This window comes from Vigna umbellata, chromosome 9, assembly GCF_029865625.1.
Source record: "Vigna umbellata cultivar VRB3 chromosome 9, Vumbellata_1.0, whole genome shotgun sequence".
Classification (NCBI taxonomy): domain Eukaryota; kingdom Viridiplantae; phylum Streptophyta; class Magnoliopsida; order Fabales; family Fabaceae; genus Vigna; species Vigna umbellata.
In genome coordinates, this window is record NC_142173.1 from 27,729,261 (window position 1) to 27,750,504 (window position 21,244).

Below are 21,244 nucleotides of genomic sequence, written 5' to 3' on the forward strand. Positions count from 1 at the left end.
CCTCTAAACACGAATCCCTAAACACGAATCTCTGGCGATGCACACCACACCAACTTAGTACCTAGGCTATGCCACTTCAAAGGAGGTGGAGAGTTCTTTCTCGCTCGAGTTGATAGAATTCCAAGATCCTGCCACAGTTAAGTAACACTGACTGATTTTGGTATTTCATTCTTGGCAATATCAGATAATAGTGTAAATGGCAAACTTGTCAGGGAACAAAATCCAGAACCATTCGGTATATATGAAGTTGGATCCATCAGAAGTTTAAATCCCTATTTATGGTTATTATTTGATGAATTAAACAAGCCCACCTGTGAAAAAAAATGAATGATCGTTTTTTCGTTAGACGCAGATCGTTCAAATCATATATCATTGAAATTGTACTAAGAAATGTCAAACAAGCTTAAAACACTCTTATAATTTATGATGATACTAGGGTTATAAAACTAATACTACTGGGGAAAATTTTCTAAAGATGCCTTTATAGGAAGCATACATATGCTTAAAAGCTCTTCCACTTTGCTTTTTAGTCTTGATGTCGCTTGTTGAGACAGCAGACCCAGAAATCTTGTTAACCTCGTACAACAATCCAGCCGAGAACAGGAAACTGCATTTGTGCAAATATGAGGAACATCACCAATGAGTTCATATGAAAATATGAAATGATGCATTTTAATGGTTTTTAAGTACTTAAGGATCCACAACTAGCCATTATGTTGCTGAGTTTTGGATATGATTTCCTCTTTACAAGCCAGACCACGATAATGACAATACTTTGCTACACTAGGTCATCATTAATTGCTAATATATTCTTGATAAGAATCCTTTTTGTTTCATTAAAAAAGGTGTACCTTTTGAAATAGAAACATCCTTATAATTTTTTGCAATTTGCAAGCATATATTAAGCAGCTAAAACTAATGCACTCACTCACGAAAGTTGTAAAATATGAAAAGCGATTTTCTCGAAATATGTTAAATAGAACGTGCACATTTTTGTTTAAGTAGTTGATATATTTGTTCTTAATAAAAAAAGTCGTCAGGCACCAATAAGTTGTTGAGGTCATATGATTATTAACTAGGCCTTAAGAAGGTTTGACAACAATGTTATACTCAATTATCAGCAGTTTGATTATTCTAAGATAAGAGGTATGATTGCCTTTTGAATGTGTCCCTGCCTCATACTCTATTAAATACATCACATAATGCACCTTTCTCAGTGAGGTTCTCATTCATTCATAAGGCAAAAGAGGATTGAGAGGAGCATACTAAAAAAATTAAAAAAAAACATCCAGACCTGAATAGATGTCGCATATCCGTTGACGGATATCAACATCCGTTTCAGGCTCAAACGGATATGCGACATCCGTTCGTGTTATCTTCTTTCTCCTGCTCTGCACACACGCACACACAGAGAAATCACAAGAGCACACAGAGAAATCATAGAGCAGAGAAAACCCAAAACAACATCATCAAGCACACAACAAAGAACAAACTAACCTCTCGTAGACTCAAGTCGCGAAGCACCACTGAACACCGCACACACAGCCGCACCCTCTCACCGCCACACCGCCGAACCACGAAACCCAAACAGAGACGGAGACAGGAAACAAACAAACGGATATGGAAGAGAAATAACGGATCTGAGAGTTGGAGGGAAACATAGCTGAGATGGAGGGGATAGGAATTTGGAAAGAGAGAAAAGAAAAGGGAGTGGGGTTGCACAGTTTAGGGTTTATGAAGAGTAAAGAAGAGTAACTATATAGAGTTAAAAAGTAAAAAAGATTAATTTTGTAATTGAAGTTTTTTTATAGAAAGTTGGGAAAATAGAGGGAGCAAAAACGGTGGTGGAGAGAGCAACACCCCTATTGTGAATTTCACTCCCATACTAACAGAAAAAAAAATTAAGATATCCTCTTTCCTGGATTATGTCATCATTATCATTGTCGCTGTAGGAGAAGAAAAAGAGAATTTTTCTGTTGCAATTTTCTACACTGGGCACTGATTTTAAGATTTTAAAGTATATTAAAATTATTTTTAAGTACTAACATTATATATTTTAATATTCAGTCGAAAGCATTACCCAAAAACCCGATAAAAAATCTGAGGTCAGAGAAAAAAAGAGATAGAGAAAACTAAAAATAAGAGAAAGAAAAAGCATTGAAAAAGCAGGAAGAAAAACTTGTCTCTAGGATGGAAAAACATGACGACTTTTTCTTCCTATAATTTTTAACTGCATCCTCGTGATTTTTAAAATGATAATTTTACCCTTTATAAATTTGTCTTCCAGTTTAAGAATCTTCAAAAATGAGTTTTTTTTTTCTAGAACAAGCATTCTCTCTTCTTCTTCCTCTAAAAAAAGTGCAGTGGAGAACGGAAGTACAATTATAATGATGATGAAACAGTGGTGACATGGTGCAATGAGTGAAGGTGTATTAATCTTTTTTTGTTAGTAAGCGGTCCAATTACTAATAGTAGGGGTGTAGGCAGAAAATGCCAATATTAGATAAGTTATCATTGATAACCAATACCCAATGGCTGCTTGCACTCCACTTTGCTCTTCCTACACACCCATACAAGTTGTAATTACCAAATTACACCCGTTAAAAATACAATAAAAATTTCTAGATTTTCTTAGTTTTAATATTTTTTGGATTTTATGTTTCAAAAATGTATATTCGAATATCGAAATACTTTTTAGAACATTTAATTCAGAATCTTAATAAGTGTTTTGAAAAGTATTTTCGAAATGAAAAATATTTTTCAAATTTTTTTATATTTCATTATACTTATTCTAAAATATATATAAAAAGAAAAAACTTGAAACAGTATACACATTTTCAGATCTGAAAACACCTTAAAAAATATTTGTTTTAAATTTTCTTTTTCATATTTGGAATATAAAAAATTTCCAAAAGTGGTTCGAAAAATATTATTTTCATATCCGAAAATGTGTTTCGAAATGGTTTAAAAAATAATTTCTTTTTCGGAGATGAATCCGCAACTCATATATATATATATAGATAGGTTAACTCCCAATTTATTCCTTAAAAGTGAAAAATTGATTTAATTGGGACTCTGCCGTTAAGTTGATTTAATAGGGTTAAAATTTTTATTAGATGGGACGTTGACGTTGTAAGTTTATTATACCTTGCATAAGTAAGGTGTTATGTGAAATTTTTTAAGTTTGACGTGAAAAATGTTTAATTAAAAAATAAAAAAAAGGTCATCCTCCATTACAATGAATCACCACCCAGAAATCCTCTTTCCTGTGCATCACCCAAAAATCCTTTTCCCTATGCATCAAGCCTAAGACACAACAGAGAGAGAGAGAAGAAATTCATATTCTAAAGAAAATAGAAGAAGGAAGCAATTGGTAAAGAAGAGTGAAAATGGTTGTTGGAGCGCCAGTGGTGGATGCACGATTCGGCGTTTCTCGTGATTTGGTGAACCCATTTTGGAAGAGGAAGGGAACAGGCCAACGACGCTTCCGACCGGCGTTGCCTCTGGTTACAGGTCGTGACGTGATTGGTGCGTGGAGGACCCGTTGGAAGTGGTGAGTGCAGGAGTGAGAGGGAACTTGTGGTGGTCGCAATTTAGGGGATTTTTGGCGAAGAAGAAGCCCCTATGTATTTTTCAAGAGAAGAAGGGTTGGCTGTTTTATAATGAGGCTGGATTGCCGAGTGTGCTTGAAACCTGGTTGCCCTAACTCAAATTAATTTGTTACATTTAAATTGTAAAACCCCTAAAATGGTTAGGGTTTCTTTGAATTATGAAGATGTAGCAAAAGAATGCTCTCCTCAGTCACTCCCAATGTTTCTTCCTTTTCTCTGACGAAATGGTAATCATCGTCCCTAAACGCCTCTTCACCCTTCGCGCCGCTTATTCCCTAATTCCATTCACGACGTCTCCATCCCTCTCTACAACTCTATCATCTGAGATAAATCCAACAAAATAATCTAGCTTTGGCGTCATCCAAATGTGTAGGTTTTTCCTTTGAATTTTGCCTATCCAAAACACAGAAAAAGAAACCCATTGCGAGTTCATCTCTCTCACGGAAAACATGAGAAAACCCCCAATCTCGAAGGAGAGGCCCTGAGAGATATTGGACTCCACTCCAATCTTGAACCTAATTTGATTTTGATAAACCCTAATTTGGTGGTGCTTAATTTCATATTTTAGAAACTTTTTTGGTTTCATGAAAATCAAATTTTATGATGAACCCTGAGCATCAATCGCTAGGGTAGAAGATGATGAAAGGTAAGGTTGAAGATGATGAACCCTAATTTGGGTTTCAATTTTCAGAATTTTTGTTTGTTATATATTCACGTATAAACCTATCTGAATGCCATGTACTAAAAACTTACCACGTCAAGGTGCTAGGTCATAAAAACTTAATATCGTTAAGTCAATTTAACGGCAAGGACCCAATTGAGTCAATTTTTCTTTTAAGGACTAAATTAGGGAAACCAATAGTACCATGATCTAATTGGGAAAAACCAAACGTAAATATGGACTACGGAAGTGGTTTAATCATTCGACAGGTCCTATTTTTGGGTGGGAATCTCAAATTGATCCTCTTCTTTTTCGACGTCTCAATTGGGTTTGTTTTATGAAAATTGCAACAATTAGACCCCTGTCGTTAAATTGGGTCTAACGACGTTAATCTATGGTTGACGTGGCATGCTAACTTTCATTTTTAAATGACGTGGAGTATCTTATTTGATGTATGTGATTTTGATGTGTCTTTTGATTTTTTTTAATAAAACAAATTGGTAAATATGAATTAAACATTAAACTGCATACTTTGTTGAATTAGGGATTGGAAAATGAAGTTTGATTTTAGGGTTCATACAAATTAGGAATTAATTTCAGAAATTGTTCTCATTGATGCTTCTGCCTTGGACTCAGCTTCTGATGTTGGCTCAGATTCTTTAGAGGAAGATTATGCAAGAATTATATTTGAAATCATAATACAAGGTTGAAGGAATTAACACATACAACAAAATCATAACAGTGGAACTACCTCTGAAATTATTTTCTTAAAGAAGATATAAGGAAAGACGTTTTTTGCCTTGGCCACCATATGCACTGTCGTAGTGACCACCCAAAGCAACAATCTAACCTTAGTCGTCGTCGTCACGCGCAGGACGCCGAACCACCACCGCTGCAACCTCCAGCTGCCACCATCTTCGAGCATCATCTTCCTCGCACATCCAAACCCCCAGGCCGCCACCATGAATCATGTGGCTTTTCCTTGCGTCGACCACTACCTTCAACGCATCATCTTCTTTGCAAAATAGCCACCACACAAGCCTCCAATAGTGCAACATAAATCGTGAGCACCATCGCGGCGCGTCAACCTCCATGAAACACCACCAAACCTAATCATAGAAAACAAAAATCAATTTCATCAGAGAGCATCGTGCCTTGCACTTGCAAATCAAATGCAAAGGAGCTCTAATCCAGAAAAATTTCCAATTCGAAAAACCCTTTCAAACCCTAAATCGCGTTTGAGCTCTCCATGGTCACAAATCGCATCTGAATCGTGATGTCACACAACCACCTTCCTCACAAGCGTTCAAACCCCAACTGCAACCCTCAATATTCCCTTTCAAATAATAATCGCAACCTGTAGAGAAAGAGAATTCGAAATAAGAAGCAGGAAAAACTCTTAAATTCGCGCAAAAAAGAAACCCTAAAATTGCAAAATCCTTTATCGCGATCTCTTCCATCAAAATAAAACTAAACTTTCTCATCAAAATAAAACCAAATCGCGATATTCAAATGAACCCTAAAACTAAATTTTCAATTTCTCTTGATTTCCAAGTATGTGTAATTAACTTTTTCCATTTTTTTTAATTTTAAAAAAATAAAAATCCATGTCAGACTTTCCTTTTAGTAAATAAATGAGCACGTCATTTAAAAATAAATATGAACATGGCACGTCAACCAAGATTAATGTTGTTGGAACCAATTTAACGGCAGAGGTCTAATTTTTGTAATTTTCACAAAATAAGGACCCAATTAAGACGCCGAAAAAGAAGATGACTAAGTTGATATTCTCACCCAAAAGTAGGATATGTCCAATGATTAAACATATATATATATATATATTTTTTTTTTTTCATTTCTTATTTGGGTTTTTTTTTGTATTATTTGGATTCATTCTTTCGATTATCCGGAATGTTCTAAAAATGATTTCCAGACAAGTGAATCTGAAGTTAAAAGATTTTGATCATATTACATCAGGCAGAAACATTCAAACCTTTTTTGTTCAAAGATTTGTTTTTGCCCTTAGCCATCAAGCCCTATATTTCCATGTCTACTCACACTTATGCGCATGGACAAAGAGTGTCTCTATGCATGGATTATATCAAAATTGTGAAAATCATTTTTCCAATCACAAACCTTCAATAAAAAATCTCCATAATCATATAAAGAATTATGTGTCTTGAATTAATTGTTAAAATTTCAGCTCAATTTAATTGTTAACAAAATAAGAAACTTGATTTTACTGAGACATCTAAGTAAAACAAGTCAAGGTGTAGCCAAGAGCAAAAATGTTGCTTGCAACACTAGAACCTTGGAACCCACTGACTTTTGAGCATCCAACGGTCCTAGAGTGGCGTCCGACACTCTGGACCACTAAAACTCATTGTTTTAGGTTTATCACTTGGCATCGAGCAATTTTATGGTACCACCCTATGCTATGACAAATATAAGAATTTTAACATGATTTAAACTTGTTTATTAGGTATATTTAAGTTATTTCAAAGTTTTCTTATATAGGCTTTTTTCTAATCCCATTTCTTTATAAAAATTACACCCTAATTACTCAATTCAACATGAGGAAAAACAACTCAATAGAACAACTCAAAAACCATGCCACTAAATTTTAATCATAGCATAAACAATCATAGTTACCACAACTTTATCATTATCACCATGAATAGAAGAAATCAAATAATGATTTCAGCATGAATAAATAAAAATAATATCTAGAAACAAAATCCAAACAATCAAACAAACTCCAAAGGTTTTCATCACATGCATTTCAATGTTATCAAAATGTTAAAACAATTATATTTTAGAATCTTTATTAAGTTTCCTTAGCTTAAGATTGACTCTTCTTTAAAAATAAGCTCCGACAAAAACATTGTTATTCGATCAGAGACCTATAATAAGGTTATCAAAATAAAACAGAATATCAATACATGATAGAATAAGCTGAAAGATCACTTCTATCAAGTATTCCTATTAATATTGATGACTAAAACAAGAAGAAAACTAAAGAGAAATGATTCTATAGGATAAATAGAAATTTACTCTGTTTTTAAATCTGATCGATTCAAAATACTTCTTAACTTCCAAATTTCTCATTGGTGTGATTAATTTTTAAAAATACAAAGATTGGAAATTAAAAATGAAAGAGAAGGAAGAGATGAGAAGCGTGTATAGTCAGTGAAAAAAAGAAAAAAAATATTGACATTGAGTTTTTGACATTTTAGCAAAACACATGTATATTTTTTTCAGTATTATATTATTCCTTTATTATTATTCTAAACCTAATTAAAAAATGACTTGTGTCAAAATATTATTGTGTTATAATCATTGAAAAAAAAAAAGTTCTTCCTTTTTACTTTTTGTTACTAATTTATTATATTATAAGATTATTATTTCTTTTTCTTTTTCCATATGTTACACTGGCCAAGGTCAACGTATTGAAACTTAAACAAACGGAGTCCAAAACATCATCAGAGAAAATAAAGCTGGACATAAACGTTCTTTTGTTCAGAAACTAGCTCCGTCGTTTTGTAGTTCTTCCCAGAAAACAGAACTCAGACATTTCAAGTTTCACATGAATTTTGGACGTTTATTGGTTGATAATGGCGGATCCTGGACAACTCATTGCTTCACCACACAAATTTTATCCTTACAATTATTGTGTTGTCAGAAGCATTTTTTATATTCATTTCTTAGCCTGATTGGATCAACCTGTTATAATATCTTGACTTTCGTTTAATTTTTTTTTAAAAGAAGAGTGATTATTCAATTAAAATAAGTATATTTTTCTTTGGATAATGATGCTAACATTTTTTACAACATTTTAATATATATATATATATATATATATATATATATATATATATATATATTATATATTATATTATATGTGTTTGGTCTAAAATTACTTTATAATCAATAATAATAATCATAAATATTAGTATGAACCAAATCACATAATGACACATAAATAATGTTAAAATATTGTCAAAGTATCGATATCTTTTGTTATTTTTGTTATTTATATGTTTATATAATGTCTTTTTTTGAAAATAAGTAATTTTATCATTTTAACTGTTTCGATTATTTAAAAACACCTCTTATTCAAACAGGTTAAATCTTGGGAAAGCTCTTACATTCTTGATTTTGTGAGTTGAAAATTGTTCCTCCTCTTCTCAGCCCTAATAACTTCAGAGAGGAAATAGCCATAACTCCATCTGAGATCAAGGTCTGAAAAAACTGTTTGTAACTGCGATTATGGCAGTAATACAGCCATCATTTATCTGCAAATCAAAATTCACAACAAAACAAAGACAATAATTTAACCAGCATGTGACCTTTAATTTCTACAAAGTAAACAGACCAAATGTCTCAGTCTATGTTCAATCATCTTGGTTGGATTGATATGTTCTCTTTAACCAATAAGTGCTCAAAACTTTGAGCTAGACACGTGAAATTTCAATTTTTAAAACTGCAGTATGAAACAGAATTGAGTTCAATACAATACTTCTCAAGAGTCATACAGAATGACTTTCCTTAAAATGGAGCTCTAATATATTGTAGTAAATGTTGAAGAACATCAGTTCTTTTAACCTAAAATACAATTACTCAATCTATCTCGTTCTTTTGAACCCGTTCTTCTTTACAAATTATACAACGGAGAAATACAGAACAATCCAATTACTTGCTTAGAAGACGATGAGACACAGAAGGAAGCAACAGAAGAGAAAAATAGAAATTCTGTTCAGTGATTTGTCTGCCTGGATCTCTTGCCTTCTCAACCTGGGGCTGTTACTTCCTGCCAGGTGATAAGAATTTGGGTAAGTGTATACATTTTCTGAGTTGCCAAAGACTCGGGTATAAAACATCTCTCCAAACATCCCAACCACAAGGTGGGGGAACCCTGGTGCCATGGCACCAGGACTGAGAAGCATTTGTGTTGATGATTCATCCTCTTCTTGGTATAAAGGAGGATTGAAATGCTGACTCTGATACGGATTGCGATATGGAAGTTGCTGGCCACTTTGAGATGATGTTGGCATGAGAGATTGAGTACCCAAAGCAGGTGGTCTTGGTGGGATGAAAACACCTCTATAGGAAGCCTTCACATCACGGTCACTAGGAGCTATGGCCTGGCCACGGCCATAGAGAGGAACCATTGTGGTGTGGCATATATCTTCCTTGCAAACAGGGCATTGTGGGTGCTCATCAGGTGCAAGAGATGCACTTTGGACATGGAGCCACTTGTAGATGCAAGGCCAGCAGTATAGGTGACCACAAAGGGTAACAATTGGTTCATGCGCAAAATCTAAGCAGATGTTGCAATCAAAACACCCATCAAAATTTTCTGTCATAGTCACGGGGCTAGGGATGGTTTTCCATTGCTGCGAAACGCAGTGCTCAAAGGCCATTAAAGAACCCTTATCAGAATTTTGGTTGCCAGTCCTTATCTAGCCCTGACCTGAGTACACAAGAGATCAATCCATCACCAAACCGATTTACTACACAAAATTAAAGAAATGTCATAACAGGATCATTTATAGATACATATAGGGTTGAAAATATCGTGATAAGTTTAAAGTTACTCTTTACTATGGTAAAAATCAACACAAGATATTGTGATCTTTAGATTTTAAAAATTTAAACACATTAAGAACATATTTTAACTCCTTATTTCGTTTTATTTTAATTTTTTTTGGTTCAAGTATGTTTCAAATTTATGAAGTTTAATGTTACATATAACAAGATTCATGAATCAAAAAAAAAAAAGAACCACATCCAAAGTTTCCCTAAAGTAAATAGATAAAAAAACATTTGTTCCCTGATCTACTCTCTTTTTTTACTACATTCCAGCCACCCTACTTTCTTTTCATTTCTCTCTTTCTTTGTATCACATTACTTACTACCTTTCGATTTTGTTGCCTCTTTAGTCACCCCAATCCATCTCACAACAGGTAGACGCTAACAAGCAGACATCATCACACAAGAGGAAATTAAATTAAAGAAGAAACAAATTGAGACTTCAGCATATGCATATTGCCTAATAAATCATGAGAAATAAAAAAAAAACACCAAAAGAGCAAAAACGGAGACGACCATATCACTGCACGCATTGAGTATCGGTCAGAAATCAAACGCAATTAATTACCCATAAAGAACATATAAATAAAAGCAGATCCCAAATTACCCAATACAGAACTGAAATACAAAGCAGAGCCATCGAGAGAAAGGAAAAGAGAGTAAAAGGGGTATAAAAAAGGATCATATTTATTTATATCACTTCATCCATACACAATCAGGGGAAACATCTACTCTGAAAACTAATTCACAGCACAGCAGCATCCATAAATCAAGTATCAAAACCCGAATAATGAAGCAAGAGTGATGAAGTGAAGGTGCCGAGCGAGGGAACTGTTCTTACGATCGATCCATCCACCCATCGATGTAAACAACAAAAACAGAAAACAGATCGAAGAAATTGTGAAAGCGCACACACTTGGAGAGAAATTGGAACGCTGAAATGCATAAAAGGGAGTTTTGAAAAATTAATTAGCTGTAAAAGGAAAATGTAAGATCAAAAGACATACCCAGAGAGAACGAACGAGAGAGAGAGGGAGAGAGAGGGAGAGAGAGAGAGAGAGGGAGAGGGAGAGAGGGAGAGAGAGAGAGAGGGAGAGAGAGAGAGGGAGAGAGAAAGAGAGAGTGTGTGTTGAATGATTAGAGGTGAGAAGGGAGCGTGGGTTCTTAATACCGTAGAAGAAAGGAGAGGGAAGTGGCGAAGTGCGTTTACCAAGGGGAATTGACGGTTTGCGTTTATCTATTTCCTTTTCACTTCCAATGTTGGACATTTTAATATCCCACTCTAAATTCGAATTTGTTTTTGTTTTTTTCAAAATTTCGATATAATTTGGTTTTAAATTTTAAAAGTAATAATTATATTTATTTTATTGTAACTTTATTATAAATTATTTTTTATATTCATGTTTCAGTTATTTAGATCATCTTATATTTTAAATAACAAATTGAAGTGTTATTTGTAAGGACCATTAAATTCAGCAGAGAGTGAAAGTCAGGTGTATGTATAAGGATTCAGAAATTCAGAAAGTGGAAAACATGTGTGCAAAGCTGAGTGCCCGATCGATTTTGACGGTAGTATATAAAGAAACTTTTCAAAATTTCGTGCCACTCTATTCTACATGCACTTCTTCTCTCTAAGTTTCTGAGTTCATTTTCTCTTTCTTCTCTCTACAATTCTTCTTCTTTTTCTACAAATTATCACTTCTTCTTCTTCTGATAAACAATCAGAAATTGCATGAGTATTCCTGGTGTCAAGAACTTAGATTTGTACCGATCAAGTTATAGTTTTGGAGTTGGTAAGTTCAATTCCTTCGTGCTTTGAAGTTTTGAGTTTTCTGTTAAATGGAAGCACTTTTCGACTTGCATGTGTTCATCTCCTCCTCTTATTTCATTTTCTATCTTTTATTTTCTGGTTGGTTCCTTTTCACCGATCAGAACTTGTTTGGCTTTCTTAGAAGTTACTTGTAGGTTCGGCAGGACTGTGGATGTGTAGAAGTTATCTGGTTATTCGAGGTAAGAGAAGTTAGATAATTTAATTATTAGTTTTGATGTATGAAAATGTTGTTTGATGATGTTGCATGTATGTGAAATTGAATGATTTGGTGTTCGGTGCTGTTAGTGTGGAATATTGATGTTGTTTTTATGATGATTGTGTTTTTGCATGATTATGGTTCAGTGGCCGAGTGAAATTGGAAGGAAGTGTGGTAGTGAAAATGGGGGAATTATGTTCGATTTGAGTTTGGTTTATATAGGAAATTTGGGTAAGTTGTTTAAAGACTTGTTAGAATTCTTATGTCACTCAAAAATAAAAATCTGATTCTCAGTCATTGAGTTCATGATTATGCAGAATCGACTCTCAAATCTGTGATGAAACTCTCTTAATAATGTTAGAAAGGCTTAGAAAATCTTAAGTAAGGTGTAAGGATGTGTATGATATAAGTTTGGAGGATTAGAAGTTGGGTGAATGTAGTGAAATTGGTAAGGATAGGTGTTTATCATAATTTGGCAGTCATTCTACAGAATTATGCAATTCGCTAAGAGTTTTTAATTGACCGTTCGACTTCCCTCTGGTGCTCGGTCTTAACTGAGTTATGCTATTGTGGATTCTCAGTTAATGATCGATCGGTCTTGTGTTAATATCCAATTGAACATAGCATTTGGTCTATTCATGGCCTTTGATTTTAACTGCATTCGGTCTGTTATAGGCTTTAACTGTTAATGACCGCTCAGTCATGTACTGTCTTGGTAGTGCTCGCTCAGATACCAACACTCGGTCTCAGAAGTGCTCGGTCTTGTACTAGCAGTTATGCTAGTGTTAGCGCTTGATCGTGTACTAGCCATTATGCTAGTGATAGCGCTCGGTCTTGTACTAGCAGTATTATCTAGTGTTAGCTCTCGTTCTTGGTAATGCTCGGTCTCGTACTAGCGCTCGTTCTTGGTAGTGCTCGGTCTCGTACTAGCGCTTGTTCTTGGTAGTGCTCGGTCTCGTACTAGCAATTATGATAGAGTTAGCGTTCGGCCTAAGCTATATGTGTTCAATATAAGATTTAAGTGTTCGACTTATGCTTGAGTCATATTCTCTAAATAACCGTTCGGTCATGTTCACATATTGGGAGTGTTCTCCCGTTCAGTCTTGTTCGTAGATTATATTGATCTTTTCCGTTCGGTCGTATTCAGGGGTTGGGTTGTTGTCGTTCGTTCTTATTCTACGAAATGTTATTTGGTGTTCAAATGCTGATTTCACAGTTTGATTCTGATTTCTTATTATAGTTGTCTTGACTTACTATGTATGAGAAATTGTATTAATGTTCGAAGAAGGTATGATGTTCCAACTGGTATAAAAGAGAATTCCAAGGAGGAATGTCTCAGTGATTGGATAAGCAAGAGTGTTGTTATAGTATGAATATGGATAGCGAAATCTATGGCGTTCATCCTGACATTCTGATGATTACCAAGTCTCAAGTAGAGATGGGTAAGTCATGTCGTGAGAATAGCAGGAGGCCCTAGCCGAGGAGGGGGTCCTACGGTGAGTAATAACGGGTTAACCTCGTGTGGCAGCTATGGGTTTCCGGCTACTACACCCACGAGTGCACAAACGGCCAAAGCTACATATTCATACTAGTCCAAACGATCGGTTAAAGTGGTTGTTTATGTTTTTCTACTTGTGTTTAATTATTTTATATGCTTTGGTTGTTTTGAATTGTATGTTAAAATGATTTTATTTTTCTTTAGCTTACCCTTATTTTCTGTGTTGTTATGTTGTCATTCGGTAGATTCTTCTGTGCAATGATCATCAGTGGATGAGAGCAGAGGATTATGAAGTTTCGGTGGAGCAGGTGTTGGACGGAGAAAATCATCATTATAGATTAGGACCGATCGATCATTAGAAGATTGATTTTGGACCGATCAGTTGCGTTAATAGTCTTTGGTTGTTATGCGTTCTTTGTAAAGTTTTAATTTTATTGTTATTTTTAGATAACTGTACTGTTAATACTTTATTTAATTAGTAGCCGACTGATCTATTGTATCATATTATGTGATAACTCTATTATATAGTTATACTATATTTTGGGATGTTACATTATTTATCATGAAAAAAAATTGATGTTGTTAAATTAAAATAATTATATTTATTTATTTTTAAAAATAATAAATATATTTATTTTAATTTTATTTTATTTAAATTTTTTATTGATGTTTGAATTATTTAGATGTTATATTTTAATGGATAGATTGAAATATCATTTAAAACATAAAAACATAAACTGTGTTGAATGAAAAGTATTATATTTATTTATTTTTAAAATTTGTAGTGAAAATATATTAAAGTTTGAAATATATTAAAGTTTAAAATAAGGAAGAATTCCAATTTTATGTTTAAATTTAGAAAACTATAAAGATATTTGTACATACTTAGTTTAAGAAATATGTTAAGTATTGTAGTCCGTTCATTCAATTTTATTATAAAGTGTGAACAAAAAATCACACTGGAACAATGTTCAAAGACACTCAATAGACCTTAACTCATGCTTCATTTGATACAAGAACATGAACATGTGAGGAGTAGAGGATTGAACTAGTCACACACAATTTAAAAAGCCTTTACGAAACCCTTATTGTTGGGGTGAAGTTGACTAAGGATGACAAAGAAGATGGACAAAAGATCACTCTCAAAATTAGACAAAGAAAAAGAAATGTCAAATTCCTTTATATACTCGTAAACATAGACAAAATTGTCCTCCTCCTCACTAGGTCGAGAGAACACCTTATCACTAAGAGAACAAGGAAGGATAATAAGCCCATCAGGATGAAAATTAAAGGAGAGCAAATTGTCTAAGTCGATGACACCAAACAAAGTATACCTAAGTCGACAACATTGAGCATAAGCCTACTTAAGTCAACAACACCAAGCAAAGCATGCCTAAGTGAGCAACATCGAGCATAAGCCTGTCTAAGTCGGCATCAGAGACTGCCTAAGTCGACAACATGAAGTGAAGCCTACCTAAGTCAATAACAACAAGTAAATTTTTCCTGAGCCAACATTATTCATATAGAAAAGATCATTAAGATAAGACGACAATAGAGTCTGCCAAAACTATCTGCATGGTAAAAAACGATCACATATAGTCCGATCAAACAACCGATCTACCTACAAACCTTAAAGTCAACTACAACTCCATCAAAAGATAAGTTATAGTGATAATAAAAACATCCTTGATACGCTAATTAAACTGCTTTGAGTAAGGGACCTTAATCATCCAAGTTATGTTGTTCCTTCTTGTCTAAGCCATGTGAGAGGATACCTATCAAAGACACTCTACGCTCAAGTTAGTGACTTTGTGTAATAATGTTGTAATAAAGATGAGTAATCAAAATTAATTACCTGACCTCCGCTGTCAAACATATTATAATGGGTATACAATTAGGTCTGACCCATTAATTACCAATAAATGACTTTCATTATTTCTATTAATTTCTAATTAATAATTATTATTCCTATTAATTGCCTATTAATAGTTGTTATTGCTCAGATTAATTAATTGTTCCTGATCGGTCGGTCATTTGTTAGATGGTCAATCGTCCGATTCTTGCCTAATCGGGTGGACGTATAGTACACAAGCCCCCCAAGTCTAAAGCACAATATAATGTGCAAAGGGGTTTTAGGTAGTCCGCTTTTGATATAGATTAGTTTTACCTTTGACACTTGTCTTTGTGTGTTGTTGTACGTTGATTAAGGTCACGAACTTCATCAACCACTCATTGTAAGTAAGACAAGAGTTAAAAAATGTTCCATACAAGTTGGTTGAAGGTAAGTCGTGAATTTGAAAGACGTTCCCTGACCACCTTTGAAGGGCTCGACAGGAGTTGAAAAACGTTCTTTGCCGACTGGTTGAAGGTAAGTCAGGAGTTGAAAAACGTTCCCTGACCACTTATGAAGGGCTCGATAGGAGTTTGAAAAACATTCTCTGCCGACTGGTTGAAGGTAAGTTAGGAGTTGAAAAGCGTTCCCTAACCACCTGTGAAGGGCTCGGCAGGAGTTTGAAAAACGTTCTGTGTCACTTGGTTGAAGGTAAGTCAAGAGTTGAGAAACGTTCTTTAACCACCCGTGAAGGGCTCGACAGGAGTTTGGAAAAAATTATCTATTGGTTGGTTGAAGGTAAGTCAGGAGTTGAAAAAATGTTCACTAATCACTTTTGAAGGGCTCGATAGGAGTTTGAAAAACATTCTCTGCGGTTGATTGCTCAAAGTTGTCCAAGTGGTTTGTATGTAGGGTCTTGTAACCTGCACTAAAGAAAAGTAACAATTCAAATTTGAACGGTTAGAAAAAGTGTAGTCAATCAAGCCAACACATTTACTAGTTTAGACAATTAATATCAAGGTAACTTAGGTTATAAGGCTGGATGGCCAAACAAGCGAGATAATACGGTCTTCAGTTAAACGTTTGAAGACCAAAATGAGGAATCCATATTAGGATGTATAACGATTGATATGTTAATGCTTAATATCTTGTGACTTGCAAAAAAGCTGATGACGTTGGCTGTGACGGTACAAATAGGCATCACTCAGGATATGCTAAACAAGGATTGAGGTGCCAAGTTGAGGCTTAAATGAGAGCCAAGCCATTGGAGCTTGACAAGGTTGAACATATGTAGTCATATTGACCGAGCGGAGAGAGACCAAGGTCTGCTCGAGCTATACCATGAATTACTAGCACCAGACACTTCACTAATGGAATTTTATCAATATTCTTATAAATGTCAAACCAGTATGTCGGTTTCACAGGGTACATGAATCTCAACCCTAAAAGTATAAGACTGTGGAGAACAACAACCCTTAGTCGGGTAAAAGGGAAGCAAGACCCAAAGTGGACCACTTCCAACAAATTGGCTATAAAGGATGATATCTTCCTGCGTAGCACTATATATAGTTCTATTCAAGATACTTATAAATAGCTTCAATGTCAGCATAAGTATTATGCTCACTTGGCTTCCCTAATGACTGTCCATAGCCAGAATAATCATATCCAACGAGATTAACGCAAAGGTAGATGCTCAACATAAGTATTATGCTCGTACATCTGACCAATATCAGTTACGTTATCGTGGGAGTAAAGGATGACAAACTTAGAGGTGGGGTGGCGAAGATCTTTGTGCCTCAGGAAACAGAGAACCTCCACGTTCTCGCAGTGCGAGAAAGGCTCCATGAGCACCAGCCTCGTGGCCTCCTCCTTCACCAGCTTGTACGATGGCGGACTCGAAGGGAGAAACACCAACTTTGCCGCCATTAAAGAAGTCACACCACCAATCTTCTTCTTCCTTCGAAAAACTCACTCACTCACTTCAATGGCTTCAATTCTCACATTACACAATGATAGTGTTGGGGTTAGGCAACTGGGTAATTGTTTTCCATTATACTATTCTTTTGGTTCCTTGTAGCTATAGGGGATGTTGCTCAGCCATTATGGGCACCAAAATGTTTCGAGTAAGGGGTTGAGGTTCCTTATTCAAAGCACTCCAAGCTATCCTGAAGACCGGGTGGGCTCCCTAATGGTTTTCTATCATTCAAGTTCTCTCTCATTCTTGTTCAAGGCATGTGAGAGATACTCTCACTCTGATGCACAAGTCAATGACTTTACATAATAATTTATAATAAAGATAGTAAATAGAATTATTTATCTGACCTACCATGTCAAACATATTACAATGAGTTTACAATTAGCTCTTACCATTAATTACAATAAATGATTTTTATTTTATTAATTTTCAATTAATGACTATTATTCTTATTAATTATTCTTTAATAGCTATTATTGCTCAATTATTATTAATTAACTACTCATCGATCGATTGAACATTTCTTAGACGATATTGGAGAGGGTTATACAATATTTAGTCTATAAAATTATAGTTATCTCCGTCATTTACAGATAATAAATTGTATATTTTTCATTTTAAGATTTAAAACATGTTTCTAGCACGCCTAAAATATTAGTTTATTCTTTCACGAAATACTTTTATTTTTTTTTTGGAAATTGGAAAACTACTATTTTTATCTACAATTATTGGCATGTGTTTAACAAAAGTTTAAGGAGATATATTAGTGGTATGATGTAATGTTAGTATTGATTTTATAAATTTTAAATCGTTATTATTCAATTGGTATTTTTAATTTTTTATTAATCATAAAAAGTATGTATTAGAAGATTATGTGAATAATCCAAATTAAACTTTTATTTTAATTGAAAAACAGAAAGAAAAAAAAAACTGTACTGCGAGATTATGTTGGAATAAATACGCTAAAAATTTAGGTTTATACAATATACCAAATTTAGGCCCAAAACCTTATTTCGGAACTCTGTCGGCGTAAGGTCGGAGAACTGAGTCACGCCGTGAACCGCAGAAGGATTCAAGCTCTGGTGGCGCCAAGCATGGCGCAAGTTAGCCTTGAACACAGTGAACCTGTAATCGTGCTCTTCCCCGAATCAATGAATGAAATGAAAATAAAGTGACCTACGCAGATGTGAGGAATTCCGAGAGCGAAAACGACCTACGCAGCCACAACGCCTCGACGACGAACACAACACAGGGGAAGACCAACAAGAAGATGGTGTGGGACTTGGAGGAAAATGATTATGCTGAACTTTTTGGAGAAAAATGTATGAAGACAGAAATGAATTGAGAGAAAGAATTAAAGTTTAGGGAAAATTAGGAACAGAAATGTGTCGCGAAGTATTTTAGGAGAAGGGGAGCCAGGTAAATATTTTTGGAAAATTATTTAAAAAATAAAAAAATAATTTAGGGGCGGTTTTTGCTTATAATCGCCAGAACTTTTCAGGGTTTTCAAAACCGCCGGAAAATAATCCCTTCTAAAATTCAATATTTTTGTAGTGATCATGGTTTAACTATATTTCATTAATATTTAATTTGACATACTTTTTATCTTGGTCCACTCCATTCAAAATCTTTTGCCTAATTTATTGTCATGCTATTTACGGATATCAGTAAAAGAACATTTCCAATTTATTTTTAGAAGTTTACGTATGCATACCTATAAATATTTTATATTTTCATGTTTATTTCAAATAAATTTATTTAAAAATAATTCTTTAAAATATAAACTAAATTAAAATTAATTTTAAAGTATAATTTTAAATAAAATTACATTATAAATTGTTGGAACAGATAACTTTAGTTTGTTTAATAAAATAAAAATTTTAAAAAGTTACACAATATAATATAAATTTTAGATCACTAATCTTTTTATTAAGAACTTCAATTTTATAGATTTAAACATAAATAAAAATATATAAAATCAAATGTTAGACAACTCTGTAATGATTAATATTTCTTTTATTAATAAATTTTATTTTTACTTAATTTTCTCAAAATTTTCAAATAAAAATTATTAATGATTGATTGTATCCACAAGTTAGATAGTATAATATTTACATCTATATTCTATGAACAAGTAGGTTATTAAAATACACATACCCATTATGTGTATATATTCAATTAATATCTCTTAAGAATTTTATCCGTTATTTCTTTTATCTCGAGTTTGAGAGGTTCAAATATTATCTGTAGGCTACTTTTCATTATGTTTAAGAAGTAGCAATGGAATTTCAAGATGGTTTGTTGTATAGAAATCTATGTATAAGATATATATTCTAATGATATGTGTGAAGATCATGTTATTTTTCCATTTCCAAGGCGATCAAAAGATTGTCAACATTTAAAATTGGAGGTTTCTATCAAATAGGATGTTAATTAACCAATATTATAGTTATCTATATTACCAAATAATTTGAGCTAAATTTCCATGCAAATTCACAATTCTTTTAAATAATGACGGTTCTAAACCCTAACGAAAAAAATGCTTATAATGTCACTTATTTGACATCAGCTCACCAAAAACTCAACATAAAAAATATAGCGACGTTTTTGTAATTAAAATACAAAAAATTGACGTTGAATCCTATAGAACAGACATAAAAAATAAAATTGATGTTGGCTCACCCTAGATCTGAAGTACATTAACATGGGCACAACCTCTGTCTGATGTTAATGGCGTTTTCATGCATGTTGTGTTCGACATCAAACATGTTTTAAAAAAATTAAAAGAAACAATGTGAGCTTCGATCTTAACTGTTCTTTCATGCGACTTTGGAAGGAAACCCAACAACTACGCCGATGAGGCCATAAGGTGAGTTTTTCTTCATTTCACTCACATTCAAGTTGTTTCGCTTTCATTTATGTAGTTTTTTTTTTCGTTTTCCCTTATTGATTTTCGTGCAATGCATTTTCAAGGTTCCAAGGCATGTTGTAAAACTTAAATTAAAAAAATTATTTCTTACTTGTTGGTATTCCTAGAATAGTATTAATGGCGTTGGGTGAACAAACATCATGAGTTATCTCTAACATTTGAAGAGACAAACCTTTTGTTGATAAATACTTGTAACAATTCATTTGAAAAAACGCAGAAGAAAGATAGAGTTTAAAAAAGCTGCCAAATTTTGCCTTCTTGTTGTCAACAAATTGGCATCAGAGCGTGTGTGTGTAAGGTGAAAGTAAGAGACCCTACCAAGCTCAAGAGAGAATGTCGCGGTGTGTGCTGATAGAGATAGAGGTACGATTGAGAGTTTTGTGAGCTGTGTGTGAGTTGAGTGTAAACACTTAAGAGAAATGACAGGTCAAACCAATGGCATCCCACTACCCAAGTTGACGAAAGACGTTAACTATGACAACTGGAAGGTGCAGATAAAGGCCCTTCTCGACTCCAAGATAACTGGGATGTGGTCGAGACTGGGTATGAGGAACCAACAAGCATAGACGGATATTCAAATGCCCAATTGAACGCGTTGAAGGTTGTTCGAGCTAAAGACAAGGCAACCTTGTCTTTGCTATACCGAGCTTTTGATGAATACGGCTTTGAGAAGATAGCAAATGCAAAATCTTCCAAAGTAGCATGGGATATACTCGAAAAGGCAAACAAAGGAGACAAACGAGTGAAGCAAGTCCGACTTCAAACCCTTAGGGGCGAGCTGGAATACATGAGGATGAAAGAGTCTAAAAGCGTATCCGAGTTCATTACTCGGGTGGAGACCGTGGTTAACAAACTGAATCAGAATGGTGAGAGTCTTTCATCTAACTGAGTTGTTGAAAAGATTCTGAGGTCATTGACAGATGATTTCGATAACATCGTATGCGCAATAGAGGAGTCCAAGGACCTATCAACGCTTACCCTTGAAGAGCTTATTGAGTCCTTGGAAGCACATGAGTAGAGACAAAAAAACAAGAGGAGGGAGTCCCTTGAACAGGCTCTCCAAGGGAAGGCGACAATAAAAAAAGATAATGTGTTTTAAGCTCAAAGTACTAGAGGCCAA

General features: G+C 34.2%; 1 protein-coding gene, 1 long non-coding RNA gene and 1 pseudogene across 6 annotated transcripts; all 3 read right to left on the reverse strand.

Moving 5' to 3' along the window:
* Positions 1-353: 353 nt before the first annotated feature.
* LOC124847561 (uncharacterized) lies at positions 354-2,322 on the reverse strand. Of its 2 annotated transcripts, XR_015782060.1 has the most exons (3): positions 1,498-2,019; positions 1,295-1,391; positions 354-607 (listed from the first exon to the last, which is right to left on the reverse strand). It is a non-coding gene; the product is annotated as an uncharacterized LOC124847561 (long non-coding RNA). The 2 variants fall into 2 exon arrangements; XR_007029634.2 differs by lacking the exon at positions 1,295-1,391 and having other exon boundaries at positions 1,498-2,322.
* A 6,469-nt stretch (positions 2,323-8,791) lies between these two features.
* Positions 8,792-10,977, reverse strand: LOC124847560 (E3 ubiquitin-protein ligase RMA1H1-like). 4 transcript variants are annotated; one of them, XM_047325076.2, is made up of 2 exons: positions 10,872-10,977; positions 8,792-9,745 (listed from the first exon to the last, which is right to left on the reverse strand). In XM_047325076.2, the coding sequence occupies exon 2, from the start codon at positions 9,693-9,695 to the stop codon at positions 8,973-8,975; it is 723 nt and encodes a 240-aa protein (XP_047181032.2). In that variant the 5' UTR covers positions 9,696-9,745; positions 10,872-10,977; the 3' UTR covers positions 8,792-8,972. The 4 variants fall into 4 exon arrangements, with proteins under 4 accessions (XP_047181032.2, XP_047181030.2, XP_047181029.2 ...); XM_047325074.2 differs by lacking the exon at positions 10,872-10,977 and adding an exon at positions 10,576-10,865; XM_047325073.2 differs by lacking the exon at positions 10,872-10,977 and adding an exon at positions 10,191-10,865.
* Positions 10,978-16,465: 5,488 nt separating this feature from the next.
* LOC124847559 (uncharacterized) lies at positions 16,466-17,439 on the reverse strand (annotated as a pseudogene).
* Positions 17,440-21,244: the final 3,805 nt, after the last annotated feature.